This window comes from Aulonocara sp. 'chitande type north' Nkhata Bay, linkage group LG5, assembly GCF_057382095.1.
Source record: "Aulonocara sp. 'chitande type north' Nkhata Bay isolate Kocher_YH1m ecotype deep benthic linkage group LG5, A_spYH_male_GT1.1, whole genome shotgun sequence".
In the NCBI taxonomy this organism is placed as follows: Eukaryota; Metazoa; Chordata; class Actinopteri; order Cichliformes; family Cichlidae; genus Aulonocara; species Aulonocara sp. 'chitande type north' Nkhata Bay.
This window is the reverse complement of record NC_141348.1, coordinates 33,128,576-33,148,072: the sequence shown is the minus strand read 5'-3', so window position 1 is coordinate 33,148,072 and position 19,497 is coordinate 33,128,576. Positions and strand designations below refer to the sequence as shown.

General features: G+C 39.4%; 1 protein-coding gene across 5 annotated transcripts in view; it reads left to right on the top strand.

The window, feature by feature from the left end:
- Positions 1–19,497, top strand: part of chd6 (chromodomain helicase DNA binding protein 6) — a 100,901-nt gene that overhangs the window by 59,087 nt on the left and 22,317 nt on the right. For all 5 annotated transcript variants that reach the window (XM_086293072.1, XM_086293073.1, XM_086293075.1 and 2 more), the window contains exons 9-29: positions 1,500–1,617; positions 3,767–3,853; positions 4,006–4,143; positions 5,640–5,761; positions 7,183–7,426; positions 8,531–8,707; positions 8,876–9,019; positions 9,191–9,289; positions 10,927–11,083; positions 11,487–11,697; positions 11,885–12,080; positions 13,057–13,221; positions 13,359–13,538; positions 13,860–13,970; positions 14,381–14,583; positions 15,052–15,132; positions 15,218–15,336; positions 15,517–15,676; positions 15,823–15,912; positions 16,161–16,264; positions 18,302–18,431. In XM_086293072.1, coding sequence (XP_086149198.1) covers positions 1,500–1,617; positions 3,767–3,853; positions 4,006–4,143; positions 5,640–5,761; positions 7,183–7,426; positions 8,531–8,707; positions 8,876–9,019; positions 9,191–9,289; positions 10,927–11,083; positions 11,487–11,697; positions 11,885–12,080; positions 13,057–13,221; positions 13,359–13,538; positions 13,860–13,970; positions 14,381–14,583; positions 15,052–15,132; positions 15,218–15,336; positions 15,517–15,676; positions 15,823–15,912; positions 16,161–16,264; positions 18,302–18,431 — 3,036 coding nt within the window. The remainder of the gene's footprint in view (positions 1–1,499; positions 1,618–3,766; positions 3,854–4,005; positions 4,144–5,639; positions 5,762–7,182; positions 7,427–8,530; positions 8,708–8,875; positions 9,020–9,190; positions 9,290–10,926; positions 11,084–11,486; positions 11,698–11,884; positions 12,081–13,056; positions 13,222–13,358; positions 13,539–13,859; positions 13,971–14,380; positions 14,584–15,051; positions 15,133–15,217; positions 15,337–15,516; positions 15,677–15,822; positions 15,913–16,160; positions 16,265–18,301; positions 18,432–19,497) is intronic.

Here is a 19,497-nt window from a genome sequence, read left to right as displayed (position 1 = left end):
CTGCTCTGCAACGACTGTGCGGATTTAAATAATAAACAGACAGGAATAAATAGCAAACAGGAGAAATATATACAATCAAGCGGGCTGTATACAAAAATAACAGAAAGACACACATTAGAGAACAAATAGTGGTATTCACAGTTAGAACCGCCACTCTGTCTAATACAGTCTAAAACTGCACTTCCAGTAGCACTCGCACCTGTGAGCCAGCCGGCAGATTATAATTGCTTATGTGGTCAAACATTCTTAGATCTGCACTGCTTTCATAATAAACCATCACTTAATTTTCTTCCATACTTCAGAGCATGAAAGTGTGTACATGACTGTGTAAACTGGGCATGGCTCTTGTACATTTAGGCAGTCGTCACCATCGTTGATAAAATGATAACTTTGACTGCACGACAGCTGCTAGCATTGACAAAAAGGTCAGCAATGCCAATAATTAGGTCTTTTGACAAGTTAATTACTGGTTGGAGGGATGTCAGTTACTCGTCATCTTTCGTCTTACAACCTCGCATTCATTACATGAAAGGAATGTCGTGCCTTTGTTGAAGTTGTTAATAGTTTTTATGACATTTATTTGAAGTAATTCGAAGTTTATACACATGTGGTTCTCTAACAGTTGCTTGTAGCTTTGCATCCGTAGTCTCACAAGCACTCAGTTAATTTTATCCCCGAGGCTCAGGTTCTCCAGCCAGTCTAGGGATCTCTTGAGACTTTTTTCTCTCTCTGGGACCTTTTATTATAAAGAAAAGACCTAGAGAAATATACATTAGTAATTAAGATTGTAATTTACTCTCTGAGGTGATGAATAAAACATGATCAGATCGCTTGAGCAGTAAAACTGAGTCAGTATGAATGTTACTCAGTAGAATAATGTATTCAGAAATTAGAAATATGTAGTAATAGTGTAATATTTGTAGTATTAAAAAAAAATCACCATTATGCATAATGCAATTGCAAATATATAAGCATTTGCATAGTAACTACATGGTATCCCTTAAACACGTCAGATATATTTCTAGTATTTGTCCATTTATGGGTTGAGGTTTATAGATTAAATCACGTATGTTAAACTGCAGCCACAGGAGCAGTAGTAGAATTTGTTTTGCCGTCTTTCCTTTCCCTTTAATTAGGGAACACTTTCTCAGTATTGCTGATTAATTCCAATTAAGGTAACTACTTCTAGCTGAAAATGCATATTTTAATCACTTGCAGTGCAGAAAACACTGGTTATGTTGAGTGAGGTGAAGGCTGTTCTCTTTATGGATTGATTTTCAACTGTTCACACAGTTCAAACAGGCAAACGCCCGATTGTTTTGGGAATCCACCCATAAAAATAGAAAACTGTACGAGTATTTAAATCATCTTCTCATGTGCCTCTGAACCACTTTCAGTATTCAGGTTTTAGATCATCCTTTTGACATCCTGTTCTGAGCTGTTCTCACACGAGCTGAAAGGCTAAGTAGCTGGCTATGTTTTTTGTCATGTCATTTCAGTTCCTACCTACACTGCAAATGGGCCACTCTGGAAGAACTAGAGAAAGATCCCAGAATCCACCAGAAAATCAAGCGCTTCAGGACCAAACAAGCCCAGATGAAACACCTGTTTGCCGAGGTAAGGTTAACCATCATACCCTCATATGCTGTTCAGGACTGGATAAAGGGTTAATATTCTCCTTTTAAATGACAAGACAAGTTCATGTGCTATTATCCAGCTAACCATTTCCAAAGCTGTGTTGCCCATAACAAAATAATTATGAACATATAAATATGATTAGTTTGTGTATGTAATGAATGGGCCACGCTGCCTGATAGTTCACAGCACATCCATCCTGTGTTACTGCAAAGTGTTCAGGGTGCTTCAGAGGTTAACAGGCTAACTCCATCAGGATGTGGTGGGGTAACACCCTGACACAGAAGCATCATTTGTTCTTAAGTGCACAATTTCATCTTCATGGGAGTCGACCTTGTCACACTTCATGGGAGAGAAATCGTTGTTGTTGCAAAACTGTTAGTAGACTTGTTTGACAAATGGGTTCAAATACAGGGAGTGCAGAATTATTAGGCAAGTTGTATTTTTGAGGAATAATGTTATTATTGAACAACAACCATGTTCTCAATGAACCCAAAAAACTCATTAATATCAAAGCTGAATGTTTTTGGAAGTAGTTTTTAGTTTGTTTTTAGTTTTAGCTATTTTAGGGGGATATCTGTGCGTGCAGGTGACTATTACTGTGCATAATTATTAGGCAACTTAACAAAAAACAAATATATACCCATTTCAATTATTTATTTTTACCAGTGAAACCAATATAACATCTCCACATTCACAAATATACATTTCTGACATTCAAAAACAAAACAAAAACAAATCAGCGACCAATATAGCCACCTTTCTTTGCAAGGACACTCAAAAGCCTGCCATCCATGGATTCTGTCAGTGTTTTGATCTGTTCACCATCAACATTGCGTGCAGCAGCAACCACAGCCTCCCAGACACTGTTCAGAGAGGTGTACTGTTTTCCCTCCTTGTAAATCTCACATTTGATGATGGACCACAGGTTCTCAATGGGGTTCAGATCAGGTGAACAAGGTGGCCATGTCATTAGTTTTTCTTCTTTTATACCCTTTCTTGCCAGCCACGCTGTGGAGTACTTGGACGCGTGTGATGGAGCATTGTCCTGCATGAAAATCATGTTTTTCTTGAAGGATGCAGACTTCTTCCTGTACCACTGCTTGGAGAAGGTGTCTTCCAGAAACTGGCAGTAGGACTGGGAGTTGAGCTTGACTCCATCCTCAACCCGAAAAGGCCCCACAAGCTCATCTTTGATGATACCAGCCCAAACCAGTACTCCACCTCCACCTTGCTGGCGTCTGAGTCGGACTGGAGCTGTCTGCCCTTTACCAATCCAGCCACGGGCCCATCCATCTGGCCCATCAAGACTCATTCTCATTTCATCAGTCCATAAAACCTTAGAAAAACCAGTCTTGAGATATTTCTTGGCCCAGTCTTGACGTTTCAGCTTGTGTGTCTTGTTCAGTGGTGGTCGTCTTTCAGCCTTTCTTACCTTGGCCATGTCTCTGAGTATTGCAAGATATCTCACTATTTTTGACTTTTCTGAGCCTGTCAAGTCCTTCTTTTGACCCATTTTGCCAAAGGAAAGGGCGTTGCCTAATAATTATGCACACCTGATATAGGGTGTTGATGTCATTAGACCACACCCCTTCTCATTACAGAGATGCACATCACCTAATATGCTTAATTGGTAGTAGGCTTTCGAGCCTATACAGCTTGGAGTAAGACAACATGCATGAAGAGGATGATGTGGACAAAATACTCATTTGCCTAATAATTCTGCACTCCCTGTATTGCAACGTGTCAAGGCAAGTCATTTTTGTGCATTTTTTTTAAGTCACTGTTGTTCCCTGGGAGCTTTTTAAGTACTGCAACAGAGGGTATCATGTTGTTATGGATGGGGAGAACTATGTATAGGCACCGTACAAGAAGAGAAGAAGAATTATCAGTGGACGAGTTACAAAAATGAGAAATGGCACTATGCACCTCTGGGTTTTTGTCATGGCCATGCGGCCCGGTTTGTGACACAATGCTAATGATTAAAGTCAAATTACATTTCAGGTGTTCTCATGTGAGACTATTTTTTAGAATCAAACTGTTTTTTTTTCTTGTTTGTTTTTTTCCCTTCATCCCTCTTTGTCTCTGTTTTTTTTTTTTTTTTTTTTTTTTTTTTTTTTTTTTTTTGTAGCCCGATGAGGACCTATTTAACCCAGACTATGTAGAAGTGGACAGAGTGCTGGAGGTAGCTGTTACCACAGATACAGAGACCGGAGAGGTAGGTAACACATAAACACAGACACCCTCCCACAGAGGTGTTTTTCTGGTTTGAAAGTAGCTATTACCGAAGATCCTCAGTGTGATGGTGCTCTCAGAATCCTGTGGTACAAATACAACATGTTTTTTTTTCTTTCTTGTATGTGGTTGTAGGAGGTGACCCATTACCTCGTTAAGTGGTGCAGTCTCTCATATGAGGAGGCAACGTGGGAGCTGCAAGAGGACTTGGACCCAGAGAAGATCAAAGAGTTTGAGGAGATCCAGAAACTGCCTGCAGACCTCAGACACATTGTGAGTAGACACGTAATCGAAGATGAGTACCATAAGAAAACTTGATGCAGCGCTTTAAAATTAAGGAGAAATTTTTTCCTCATTGTAACAAACCTCAGTTCAAGAACAGATGGGCAAGGTTGAGTTCAGTTGAGGAAAAAGCGTAACACACTGTTGCACTTCAGAACTGCTGTTTTTGAAAAAATGCTATATTATACCACTATGTAGCAGATGCTGCCTGATAATGGTCATGATTTACTATGTTGTTTTATACTGTCATGTTCTGGTCACTGTTCATTGGGAAGCAGTTTAATCCTTTTAATCCCTTTGCACTAAGATGATCATTAGTTCCTTTTCAGTCGCAACATAAGCTGTGGTAGTGTGCTTGGATTAGTTCAAGTAATAATATGTAGATTAAACAAATGTGCTCCATTTAGGACTCATTTCTGTGAATAATATTGAATTTGTGTAACTGTGTATTTGCTACAGTGGTTGCCATTTTTCAGACTATTTTTCCTGCTCTGGTACAGGAAGATAATGTCCCTTTTCTCTCAGTACAGTCCACAATGCTCCGATAGGCTTATTTATTTATTTATTATTTTCACAGCTGAGACTCATTTGAATTTCTGAATAGATATGGAGATGTGGGCGGCAATTCAGACGTTTTGAGCCATCTTAGATACATAGTGAGAGAAAACATTTACATTATAAAGTTAGGCTGGTGGGAGGATAATAGAAAAAGGGAAACTGCGCTAGTGTACACCATTATGACTTTATGTTTTATCTCTAGCCATTTCTGCGGAACAGACAACCTTGTCTGCCCACATCTCTACAACCACTGATCCTCAATTTTGCCTTTTTGGTGTTGCTTCTTTTTTCCCAATGCTAACGAGTGCAAACATGATCGGCTTTGTGTGATTTTTCTTTTTTCTTTAAATTCTTTTAATCCCTCACAGTCTGATTCGCCTCAGATATGTTCTGCTCTTTAACTATAGATCTGTTCTTAGCTGTTTAGTGTTAGTATAACTGCTTTGTAAGCAGAAGCAAGAGATGGCAGCGGTGTGACATGATAGGTTGTCATTATCCCAACAGCATATTTACTTTCCAAGGTTGAATACATAATTGTTACTTCAATAGCAGCAATTTTTTTGAGGTTCTTTCAATTTTTGGACATTCGGGAGCAAAAACTGAGCAAGTTATTGTAGCTCCTTTGCTATTATTAATTTAAAATCTAGTATAATCACCTTATTTACCCATTCAACCTCTATAATAGCTTCATTTTACACTTATAAACTGGCACAACTCACTTATCTTATTTCTGACTGATGAGAGGAACCAAATAATTTCATCATCTGATTATATCCCAGTTTTCTTGGATAGAGTTTTGTAATGATTCCAATCAAAAAATACAGCACATAACATGTAATAACTGTATTTTTGTTGTTGCATTTTGTTTAGTAATTACTGAAAAGGTACTGAAAGGGCAATTTATATTTGTATGTGTGTTTGCATCAAAGGAGCGTCCTTCTCCAGAAAAGTGGCAGAAGCTGGAGCGCTCTAGAGATTACCAAAATGGAAACCAGCTCAGAGAATACCAGTTAGAGGGAATGAACTGGCTACTGTTCAACTGGTACAACAGGTGAATATACACACTGGAACCATTCTAGTCACATTCACTCACTGAGGTTCAAACAATCCAGGGTAAATTTAGGGCTAAATAAAAGAAATAAAGCAAACTCTCATGATCAGTTAGTTGATTAATTAAAATAAGTCATAAACAATGACAGTTTTACAGTCAGTTAAGCTCCAATTATGCACTGAGGACTACGACTCACCTGGATGGCTCCTATAGGTCATACATACATACATATATACACACTGGTTGTATACATTGTTACTTCTCTAGCAGGCGTGCTCTGTGTGTGGGTGTGTCCTGCCGCTCTCTCCCTGACTCAGGTGCCACCTCTTTCTCCTGTGGAGCCAGTGCGCAGCTGACTCCACTCAGCAATCAATCAACACTGCACTATAAAAGCTGCGGAGAAGCGCTGCCCAGTCTCTCAGTGGGCAAGCTCTGGCAGGGTTGGAAATGTGTCCTCGTGGTGGAGTGTGTCGCAGTGTGCCAGCTTCACTGGCATGTTGTACTTCAATTATGTGTTGAGCTACTAGTGAGTAGTTGTCACCTCCTGCTAGCAGAGAAGTGGGTTTCTTCCTTTGAATGATTCATTAATTTTTTCCCTTTATTTAAAGCAGCATTTATGGTCTGCTGATGTTTTGTTTGTTTGTTTTCTTCTTTTTCTTTGATAGACAACAAAAGAAAAACAGGCAATTTAATTATTATTTTTTTAAACCCAGTTATTTTATTATTAGTCTTAATCCCCTAGTCCTTTTTGGGGGACATTACCTGCATACATAAACTAAAACATCACGCAAACACACTAAAAATCATGGTGAGCACTTCCTGATTGCAAGAAGCAGAGGCCCAAAATAAAACATGAGTGCAACTCCTAACCTAAACGAGACAATAGATGTACTGTATCTAATCTTGTCATATTTTATGGCTTCATTCTAAATGCATTTCAAACTAAAGTCAGCCCCACTGCTGGCCTGAAACAAATTAGTTCCACGAAATGTGACCCGTGTACAAATGTGGTGCAGAAAACCAGTGAGACTTCCTTTCACTTCAAAAACACAAAAGCACTTTCACATGAGAAACAGTCTTCCAATCTGTGTACCGTAAAAGTCAAAGAAAATTCCTGCAAATGCATGTTGGGATGTAAAACAAGTCTGGCTCTACTGTCATTACAGAAGCAAAATTTAACAAACCTTGCTTTAATTTTTAAAACCTCAAACTTTTTAAATTAGTTTTTAACTTATGAGATTAGAAGTCATCATTTAGATGAGGAGCATTTGTATGTTTGACTGATTCGTGTTACGAGATGCAGAGTTCACGTTATTATCACAAATGTGTTGAGACAATAATGTTTACACAAACTGTAATCTATTACATGAAGAAGTTATTGTATAATTTGCACAAATGGATGCCTCTGGTTTTCATCCTAGAAAAAACTGTATACTAGCAGATGAGATGGGTTTGGGAAAGACAATTCAGTCCATCACCTTTCTCTACGAGATCTTCAGCATGGGGATTCGCGGGCCCTTCCTCATCATCGCACCTCTGTCCACCATCACCAACTGGGAGAGGGAGTTTCGCACATGGACGCACATGAACGTTATTGTGTACCACGGCTCGCAGATCAGCCGGCAGATGATCCTGCAGTATGAGATGTTTCACAGAGACCCACAGGTAATGTTTGACTGCAGTCATCTCCTCTCATTGATCAGCCAGGAACTGAATCAGCTGTGTTATGTTTCTCTAGTAGCTTTGAAATGTAAGGTGTGTTCAATATTTGGTGTTTGATTCCTGTTGAAATTCCAGAGAGGTTGGGGTTTTGGGGCCTTCTACAGTGATATAAAATGTCTTTATTTGCTCTGCAATCACTAAATTAATAGGAAAAATTGAAATGCTACAGGGTCCAGCTTCTCCTTTGGGAAAAAAAATGTAATCAGTTCAACTTTGTTCTGTACTTGCGCTTGAAGCTTAGTCTGTAAGAAACCGAGATTGTGTCATTTTTCAGTATTTTATTTGACAAAACACCTAAAGGCATAAACACCTACATAATAAATAGACCAACTGAAGTAAAAATACAGATAAAGCCAATGTTAAAGTTGGGACACGGCGCAGAGTCTTTGGATTGATGATTTTTCGTGGTCGGTCAAATGAGTTATCGCAGTTGTAGAGTAAATTTTTATTGCTCATAAATAACTGCAATGTTGTTAAACATCTACCTCAGTATTTATTTATCTGACTCTGTTAAACAGCAGATGTTTTTGTTTATGATTTTCAGCTTGTGTTTAAATCAATAAAAATTGGAAAAATTATACCATTCAGTTGCTAAACACCCGTTCGCTTTCACTCGGCTTGTACACATAACAGTGTTGCATCAGGGTTCTTATTGCTTCTTATTTATGTATAACAGAGAATTATCATTACTATAGTGTATGCGTTTATTATGCAAGCTTTAATTTTTATCTCCGCAGATATCCGAGGGGCTTGAATACTAAGTTTAGTCATGTGAGCCTAATGCAGCTGTGTAGCAGTTTCTGTTGTTTGAGGCATTCTTTATTCTATTTCTTAGTCAGCAAAAGTTCTATAATGTCCACCCCTGAAATACCAAATATGCGTTTTCCTTTTCTTTTTTTATAACAAGGGCAGAGAGACAAGTGTATCAGAGGCAGCAAAGAAAACTGGGATCAAAACTGAACCACAGATGTGATATTGACATGAACCTTTTGATTATCTTGACCCTGAAATATGAAGTTTATATTCTCACCCTTCCCTCTCTCACAGGGTAACACTATCCCAGGTGTGCTTAAGTTTCATGGGCTGATCACCACTTTCGAGATGATCATGGCTGATTGTCCAGAGCTGAGAAAGCTGCACTGGCGCTGTGTGGTGATCGATGAAGCCCACCGGCTAAAAAACAGGAACTGCAAACTGCTTGAGGGTCTCAAACTCATGAACCTGGTCAGTCTGTGTGTGCTATATAAAATAAAATAAAAAGGCTGTTGTTTTGGTGCTGAAATGTAGTCTTATTTATCCCATTGGGTTTTTTTTTAGATGAACTCAGCAGATTATGTGTGTATTTCGTTGTTGTTATTTTATTTCTTCAGTATATTGTACATATTCCAACAGGAACACAAGGTCCTGCTGACAGGAACCCCTCTGCAAAACTCAGTGGAGGAGTTGTTTAGTCTGCTGAACTTCCTGGAGCCACTACAGTTCCCTTCAGAAAGCACATTTCTCGAAGAATTTGGAGACCTCAAGACTGACGAACAGGTATGCACAGTTTACAGTTTTCCTCCATTCTAGATTTTAACCAAGAAAAATGAAAATTTTGACGTCGTGTGCTAACATTGCTATTCTCTCCGGCCCATCTTGCCTTTCGCTCTGTTTATTTTTTCCTCTTACTGAGCATCGCATTCACACTTTGTCTAATTTCTCCAAAAGGTGAAGAAGCTTCAGGCCATTCTGAAACCCATGATGCTAAGAAGACTGAAAGATGACGTGGAGAAAAATCTCGCACCTAAAGAAGAGACGATTATAGAGGTACGGCTGTGTTTTCGTGTGTGCTTGATATAGAAATGTAAGATGGGAGTAATGCTCCTATTTTTACAGTTCTCTGAGCTCTTTGCTGGGAAATATTTTTATCTTGCTGCATTCTGTTATGGCTGAATGATTCATCAAACATTACTGATGAAAGCTTCATTCACTTGGCAACAATACTGAATCCAGCAATTACACTTATTTTTATCAGTATTATTAGTCTTTATTAGTCTCTTAAAACACAACTAAATAAAAATGAAATTAAAATGAAGTTGTCAGTTAATTAAAATGAGTGTTCATCTGTGATGAGTGTCTGGTCTTGTTTCCTCTGGGTGCTCCAGTTTCCTTTCATATTCCAAACACATACAGATACAGCCACTTAAAATGGCCACCGCATCGCTGACAGGACCATGATGGATGTCTGTTGGAATTCTTGACCGATTGTCGACTGATAGATAACCGTAATGATATACCCTGCCTGTAACAGAATAGAATAGAATTCAACTTTATTGTCATTGCACATGCACAGGTACAGACGATGCAAACACGATTGTAACTCCCATAAGCAGTATTTAGGAAAACCAGTGGTAATTTCTTAAGTATCCACCAGGGGGAGCAGCGTGGAGGCGCATTCATTTACAGAGCCGCTACACACGTTTTCAAACATTTTGCGCTGTGAAAGAGAAAGTCCAACTTCAACAACAGGTATGAGTCCCGCAAAAAAGCGTTCAACCCGCAGTCTTTATTTAGTTAGTTATAAGTGCAAAAACTCTATGTGCTGATAGATAGGCGAGAATTTACAGTCATTAACGTTCAACCTGATGTGCGACTATACAAACGGCGCTCTCAGCCCCAACAGATTTTTATTTTTTTTTTAAATATGCAATTTAGATTATTAGCAGCTGATACACATTTTATATATTTTGTATAAGTTTTATTTTTTTCTGAACTTTATGACAAAGTTAAAATGAGGGATTTTTGCTCTCCTCGTTTTAGTGCTTGTTGTTCAGCTGCTGAGATTCATTTGCATATTGCCACCTCTTAATGATGAGAAATAAGAGCCCCCCCACCCCCAGCTCTGCCTGTCTGTAAAACCTTCTTAGTGAATGCCATTGATGTGTTTTGTCCTTTTATAAAGTTAATCACAAAAGATTTGTCAATTTTTTTTAGATTACTGTTAAAATCTGTTTTCCACAGTAGCCATATTAAAACTGCTGTTGATACATCTGCAAACCTTGTGACATCATGTTAAATTATTAACAGTGTAACTTAAAAATGTAAGTAATTTCTACTTTATAGGATGATCTGTCAAGTCAGAACATGCTTGTTTAAATTCGTTGAGGTCCGCACAGAGAAAACAGTTTTCAGTGCAAGTCCGCGTTTGTGAAAACAACGACATCAGAATTTTTTTTTATCTTGGGGTAACTGAGCGCATGTCTCTATTGTCTCTACTGTTACAACAGGATGTATGACAAAGAGGAAAATAAGAGAAAGCATCAATAGGTCCCCTTGAAGATTTCTTCTCCATAACACTGACACACAGCACGCTATATCGGCTTGTGTCATTACTTAACAGCTGCTTAAAAAAAAGAAACACAATTTTAAATGGATGCTTTTTTTCTTTCCCGTCTTCTTTTCAGGTTGAGCTGACCAACATTCAAAAGAAATACTACCGAGCCATCTTGGAGAAGAACTTCTCTTTCCTGTCCAAAGGAGCAAACCAGCACAACATGCCCAACCTCATTAACACCATGATGGAGCTTCGCAAGTGCTGCAACCACCCTTACCTTATCACAGGTGAGAGCAAACATGCAAGCACTCACAGATTGTTATTCATTATTCATAGTCAAGCAGTTGTTCACCCACTCCCTCACTCTCCACTCCCACACTCATTGACCTTGTGTGCATGAATCTGCCTCCTTTGTTTTATGTACACATCTTTGATAACAGAATTATTTATTGAATTTATTACTTATTAATGTATTAGCACAATATATTTACAATACCATGTTGTCAGCTAACAGCGAGTCAAAACAGTTTAGAAAGAAACCATGAGTGCGAGAGGTAGCTGTGTTGAAGCGTAGTGCCATGCACCCAGATTCTGGGTGTTTTTCCTTTCAAGCATAGAATGCTTAAATAAAATAAATGTACCTTGGTTTGCCTTGACTTGCTTTACCTTTGCCTTCTTTTGTTTTTCTAGGAGCTGAAGAGAAGATTCTGGAAAGTTTCAAGAAGAGCCACAGTCCAGAAGCACCAGACTTCCAGCTGCAGGCCATGATCCAGGCAGCCGGTAAACTGGTGCTGATCGATAAGCTGCTGCCAAAACTGCTAGCCGGAGGACATAAAGTCCTAGTCTTCTCCCAGATGGTCCGCTGTCTGGATATCCTTGAGGACTACCTCATACAGAGGCGGTAAGGGGAAAGTACAGCAGGCTAGAAAAGAGCGAGGTAATATTCAGAGTAAAGGAAATGTTAGTCAGGTAATTTGGGAAAGAGAGAAGAAAATTTGAAAAGGGAAAAAAAAATGCAACATTTTTCAAAAAGGAGAAAGGGGAAAAGTCGATTTACCCTCAAATCTGTGTTGGTGTGTTATCTCCAGCTACACCTATGAACGCATTGACGGTCGTGTGCGTGGGAACCTGCGGCAGGCAGCCATCGACCGCTTCTGTAAGCCAGATTCAGACCGCTTCGTGTTCCTTCTCTGCACCAGAGCTGGAGGGCTGGGAATCAACCTGACAGCTGCTGACACCTGCATCATCTTTGACTCAGACTGGAACCCCCAGAATGACCTGCAGGTGGGCACAGAGCTGCGTAAAGCATCCAAAGAAGCCGTCACAAATTTGCACATGCTGTATGTAACTGATGAGACCAGAATGCCTACTGACATACAAATGAATTTGTGTTGTCAGAGCATCATAAAAAAGATGGAGATCTATCTTAATCATGCTCTCGTTTGACTGTGCTAACTTGCTGCTTGTCTCATTCATGTAATATGTAGTGACATTTGTGATGAATAGTGGGACTGCAGTGGTTGACAAAATGCACGCTTGAAAGGATGCCTTGAATAATGAAGTGAGCATGCAGTGTTACTTGACTCGGAAGGTATAAGTCTTCTCCCGGCTCTGATGCAATGCCTGTTTCTGTATCTTGTATCAAGCTTTCTTAAAATCTTTACAGTTACGAAGATTTTTCATTAACGTGTCGATTTTGATTTTGTCAAGTCCCTGTTTTTGTCTTTCTTGCTGATCTGTTAAATGTTGAACAAATTCACTCTAATTAAACTACAGGTTAATGTGCTCATGCACAGTTAGTTTAAAAAAAAAACAAAAAAATAGAAACTCCTAAATAGACATGGTTGAATCCTCATGCTAAAAACAATTTCTCTTAACTTATAAACTCATTTATCTTTACACTTAATTCTGGAAAGTAATTGAAGCTAAATATCGATCCTTCCATTTTCTACCCCTTATCCTGGTCGGCATTACAGGGGCAGATGTACAGCAGACCTACTTCTTCCTAACCACTACCTCTAATGTGTATAAAAATATAGAATAATTATGTTACAGTTATGCTGAATTTGGCAAACGTTAGTCACAAGCACTGATGCAAACAATATGCAAATCTTACAGATTAAAATTTACTTTGATCTTTACCTTTTCTTTAATGATGTATAAATAGTCTCAGGCCCTCATAAAGTATTTTCAAACCAAGCTGAGAGAAAGTCTCTGTAAAATGTAATGCTTTACACTTCCATGCTTCCTACTGTTATAGGCCCAGGCACGCTGCCACCGGATTGGCCAAAGCAAAGCGGTGAAAGTCTACAGGCTGATCACCAGAAACTCGTATGAGAGGGAAATGTTTGACAAAGCCAGTCTAAAGCTGGGACTGGACAAAGCCGTCCTTCAAGACATCAACCGTAAAGGAAGCCTCAATGGAGTAAGAGATTAGTTTTGAGATATTCTTATATTGTATACGATTGTTTAATCTGTATTCATTTTGGTGTGAGATGGTCTGCTGTGTATGTATGAGGGAGAGAAACCCTCAAATCCTAGCTTGTGTCTGTTTTGCGACAGGTGCAGCAGCTTTCAAAGATGGAAGTGGAGGATTTGTTGAAAAAAGGAGCATATGGAGCCTTAATGGATGAAGAAGACGAGGGCTCCAAATTTTGTGAAGAAGACATTGATCAGATACTTCAGAGGAGAACTCAGACAATCACCATCCAGTCTGAAGGGAAAGGCTCCACGTTCGCTAAGGTGGAAATTCTTAAACAACATTAAACTCCTTAAAGCCTAAAACTTAAAAAAGGCTGCACACTGGAGGGATTTTTAGGGTCTCAAATGGTGTTTTAATTCGGCCCCATAGTCTAGGTGGTGTTCACAAGCTCTGAAAGCGGAATACTTTAAATAGTTTGGCGTGAAGATCAAATTTCTTAGTACAAAATATTTGTGCTAAACCTGAGAAATTGGCAGCTTAAGACCAAACATTTGATCGTAAGCCAGCTTGTGTCAAAACCAAGTAAACATCATTTTGGGTCTTAATATTTTTCCCCCCGCCTTCTGCTTCTCGTTCCTCAGGCCAGTTTCATCTCATCAGGTAACAGAACAGACATTTCTCTGGATGACCCCAACTTCTGGCAGAAATGGGCCAAGATCGCTGAAGTAGAGATAGACTCCAAATCAGAGAAGGTAAGGAGGCTGACAGAAAATGAAAACAAGACGGGATGAATGAAAGAAAAGGAATAAGGATGTGAATACTCTAAAACATCAGACTTGAAAGTGTGAATAATAGAAGGATGAAAAAAACTTTTTTACAGTTTTACTGAAGTAGAATGCACACCTAAAACTGGAGATGTCTTTAAACTGTGTGTGTGGGGGGATGGTATTTTGTGCTCCGAACACCTAAAAACTGAAACCCCCAGTGACATGAGGATGTTTGTGATCTTCATCCTTTCCCTTTTTCCTCAGGGTTCTTTCCTTTTTGAACACCACCAGAGGATAAAACTTAGTTAGAACCTTCTTTAAAATACTTCATCCTGTTATTAGAAAGACTCATGCAATTCTTGATCAGAGGCTGTCTACATTTATCTTCTATCCAGGAGTCACTGGTAATTGACACACCCCGTGTAAGGAAGCAGACCCGTCATTACAACTCCTTTGAGGATGATGAGCTGATGGAGTTTTCAGAGCTGGACAGCGACTCAGAAGAGCGGCCTTGTCGAACTCGTCGCCTGGGTGAACGTAGCCGCCGCTACCTCCGTGCCGAATGTTTCCGGGTTGAAAAGAATCTTCTAATATTCGGGTAGGACCGGAGAGTGTGTTAAAGAAAACTGCATATGCCATATTAGACCATCAAGACTCTTAAACTCAGTTCGAAAGACAAAACGGAGACCATTCTTTTTCCAAGCTGCTGCAGAATATCTCCTTAGCGGTGGAATGATTTTTTGTTTTAGGAATGCATATACATGCTTAACAGGTGACATCTAACAGCTGGCAGTTCATGGCCATTAGACAGCGTGGCATAATTAATAATGACTTAACCTTTATCTCATATGTTTTTTAATTTGGGAGCTGAAGTGTGAACGTAAATGAGCCGAAATACAACATTAAAGTTTTCAGTTTGATTTGTTGTGGAAAATTTTCAATAAAGTTGTGATCACACACAGTTTGTTTCAAAGAACAGATCACTGATAGAAATCTGCTGCATTTTCCTTTACTATCTCATTTGTTTCCTGTGTGCATTTCTGTCCGCCCTCTCTGTTCTTTCTAGGTGGGGTCGGTGGAAGGATATCCTAAACCATGGTCGGTTTAAATGGCACCTCACAGAGAGAGACATGGAGGTGATCTGTAGGTAAGAGTAAGAGGAATCATCATTATCGTCTGTTTGTTAGCAGTAGCCAGAGTCCAACACATCATGTTTCCTTTTTGTTGTGTAGGGCTCTTCTGGTTTACTGCCTGAGACACTACAAAGGCGATGACAAGATAAAGAGCTTCATCTGGGATCTGATCACACCCACCAAGGAAGGCCAAGATCAGGCACTCGTAAATCACTCTGGTTAGCATTTTACTCTGCACATGTGCTACAATATACAGTATAAAGTCAGCTTATGACCTAAAGATTGCACCACGTATTGGAATGTATAGACCAGGATTAACTACTGGTATAAATACAAAGTTAAATTGGTAGCATTAACTCTGTGGAGAATCTTTCTTTTCCTCCTTGTCTGCATTGCAGGTTTATCAGCTCCCGTTCCTCGGGGTAGGAAGGGGAAGAAGCTGAAGAATCAGCTGAATGTTACTGAGGTGAAGAATGCTGACTGGCTGGTCCATTGTAACCCAGAGGTGGTGCTGCAGGATGAGAGCTACAAGAAACACCTCAAACAACACTGCAACAAGTCAGTGCATTAACAGAGCTTTTTGCTTATCACTACTTACATGAAGGACTTTATTTTACACTAGAGTGTGTTTGGTGGTGTTTATTTACAACATACAGAGTTTACGACATGGATTATGACACCGCTTCTCCTTTCTCACTCCACAGGGTGCTACTGAGGGTGCGGATGTTGTACTACCTAAAGGTGGAGGTTCTAGGGGAAGCTGCCACTCAAGGTTTAGAGGGGGTACCTGCCAGGTATGATGCAGACAACGTATCATTCACATAGTGTCAGATCAGTTGGCACTGCTGACCAGATCTGGCAAGAAATGAAAACCTTAAAATGAGCTGATTTGTTCAGCATTTTGGTCTTCCCACTTTTTTAAGCTCACATTTTATCTTTTACTGTTAACGTTGGAGGGAAATATGATTGACTGGCTTGTGTTTTAGTGCACTGACTTGACGCTGACAGCACTGACGGATGGACTGTTTGTGTGTGTTGACAGTAAACTTGAGGTGCCGCTACCTGACGTCGACTACATAGAGATTCCAGTGTCATGGTGGGATGCAGAAGCTGACAAGTCTCTCCTCATCGGGGTTCACAAACATGGTGAATACAGATGTCACATTTGGCACAATATTTTGCCATGCAGCATCTACTTTTTTTTTTTTTTTTTGCTGTGTGCTTTAATAAATATTCAGTTGTTAATTGTTTACAAATTTTTACCAAGCTCAACTTGAATTTGAACAGACTTTAAGGAACAAACATAGATGCCATCTGTTATTTGTGTGTGCAATGTGTAGTACTCTCAGATCTGTGTTTACACAATTTTTATTTGTTTATTTATTTATTTACTTTTTTTTTTTTTTTTGCTGAAGATGAGAAACTGCTTTAGAATATCACTGGACACCTACCAACATTCATTGGAAAGGAATATATGTGTCATATGTTTCCCAGATATTGACTTTTCTTGGGTGGGATGGTTAAGCATATCAACCCTTGTGTGCATATAGCTTTAGATTTATTTATTAGTTTGGGTGAAAGAAGTAATTAATTAAGTAGACAATCCCGTTGTTTTTATATTAGGTGTCAGTCATACAGACCTTGAGACTGGTCTGCAGTCCCCTGTGTCCCCTGTAAATGTGTATCCCCCAACAGGTTGGTGATTGGTTGCTCGCTGTTGCCAGGTGCAATCAGTCGGAAAGCTGCACCAAAAACCTAACCGTGCATGCTTTGCTCACTAGCAGATTGCTGTGGTTGACTCTAGTTTGCATGGAAGAAGCCAACTTTCTGCAAACACTTGCCATTTACTCTTCCAGCTATAGTGAAACTGGAAAAAATGTGATGCAAACCAGAAACGGGGAAGATTCAGATTCAAAGTGAAGGTTGTGTTGCACTTTTCATTTACCTCCAAACAGTAGTTTGCAACTGTTTTGGAGACAAGTTGGGACTATCTGTGCAACCTACTGATGACCATGACAACCTGTTAGCAACTAAAAGCAAGGAGGTTTTTCAGTGCAGCACCTCTTTGCGACTAAATTCTAGCTAGCAAATGTCTGCAACCTCCAGTAAGCACATGCCAACCTGTCCCGGAAAACACACTTTTCCTTAGAGACCAGTGGTTACAGTGGGGGACATTGACCGCTCTCTAGGACTGAGTGAATAGGTTTTAAGTAACTGATTTCACATCAACTACCAATAATGTCGAGCATCCACTCACAACAGTTGATATTAGATACGTTTGCCTTGTGACTGATGCTTGTTAGATGGTAACTGACTGTGGCGTTATTTTTGTGCCACTATTCTGAGTGCACGTAAAAAAAAAATGTGAGCACACGTAAAAAAAATTTGCAGGTGCAAGTGTTGCATTTTGAGGAGAAATTTATTTTGAATGAAGAAAAGCTAAATTTGAGTGAACAAAATTCATTGCTGCGTGCAGAAAATGCATTTCAGTGTTTGCTATTATCCATACACGCACACAATAGCAGCCCCTCTCGCTCAGTTTTTGCTCGCAATGTGTTGCTTGCGCTCTCAACATTTCTGCCCGTGCGCGCTCAACTCTTTCTGTACACCGTTATATTTGTGCCACAAAACCAGCCAATCACAGACTTGGATGCAAAAAAAAAATCTGATTGGCTGTTTTGGTCTCCAATCAGCTCGAAATGACGAAATGCAATATCCCAGAATCCATTTCGTCTCAAACGAGGCAGTGGCGGAGGAATGCAGAGTGGCGGAGTTTGAAATATTGCTCTTTCTGGGTCACAAAATAAACTTTTAAGATATTTTTATGAGAGAATGGTGCTGTGTAAACTTCAAATATCTGTTTGATTTATCAAAACATCACATATTTGCAAAAGTGCTCTAATGTTTTCGGAGATGCCAACACCACTCAGACTTCACTGTTATATTAGTTCTTGCTACACTATAACATGCTATGCTGAGCTTACTACGGCTGCAGAGCAAAACATGATAATGGAGTTTTAATCTTTCTTCAAGAAAAAAACAGCTGATAATTGCTCCATTACTGATATAATGTATTGTTTATTAACTTATTAAGTGTTTGTTTTTCCATGCATACACAATGTGCAAACGTCCTGCTGCCTCAAATACTTGTTCACACTAGTAAAAGTGTTTTTCCTCTGACAGGATATGAGCGGTACAATGCAATGCGTGCTGATCCAGACTTGTGTTTTCTGGAAAGAGTGGGGATGCCTGATGTGACAGCTCTGTCCTCAGAGCAAGCAGGAGGAGAGGTGGCCTCTGACGTCGCTGACAGGTAAGGTACACGGAGACAAACACCAACACAGCAGACCACCGCGATTGTGTTCATAGATTGCTGAAAAGGTTTTTCGGGTATTCGGGAAAATTCGAAACATTATCATCTTCTGTTTGTTGTAATTTTTGTCTTTCTTTTTGCTGTGTGTGTAACAATGAGATTTTTATATGAGTACGTCGTACTAGATTTGGTATGTGAAACGATGATTAAACACACTGATCGTTTTGGCACAGGGACCCTTCTCAGCACGTTATAAAAAGGCCTCAAAAACTTACTGTGGCAGCTCACACCGTGTTTGGTCGTGCATATTAAAAACAAATTCTTTGTTGATATTACCTCAGTTGATATCTATGACTAGCTAGTTTATTGTGATGGTGCTTTGTTTTCTCTATTATTATGTTGCTCTTTGTTGTTTGCTGTCTCCTCTGTTTGTTTTTTTTGTTTGTTTGTTTTTTTTTTTCTCCATACAGGTGACCCAGGAGTTCTTTTTTTTTTTCTCTCTCTCTTCCCCCCCCTTCTCACCGTCTCTTCTCCCCTTTGGTTTTCTTTCTTTCTCTCCCCCTCTTTCTCTCATTCATTCCCCCTGTCCTATTTATTAAAAAAAAAAAAAAAAAAAAATGACAAAGGATGAACTGAAGCTCTGCCATCACGTAATGTCGCATACTGCTGTTTCTGATGTCATTTAGAAAAAAAAAAGAAAAAAAAAAAAAAAAAAGATATTACCTCAGTTTCTATCAGCTGACCCTCAGTAACCTCTTTGTTTAGCACAGGGCCATTAATTAGCTTCCCTGCAGATCTTCAGCAGTTCTTTGTACTTCTTCCAGTCATCGCCTTTTATTTATATATTTATTTGTACTGCTGGTAGTAGTGTTCACAGCAGGTTGCCAACACATCCTGTCTCCTCTTGTTCCCTGTTTGTATTTGTTTACACTGTCACCTCCCCGCTCACACACCTGCTTTACATACTGAGTGTGAAGATTGAAAGCACGTAGACATACAATTATAAATGCACAGGGTGGAATTAAGGTGCTTGTTATGGTGATAACAACCAGATAATATTTTTCAT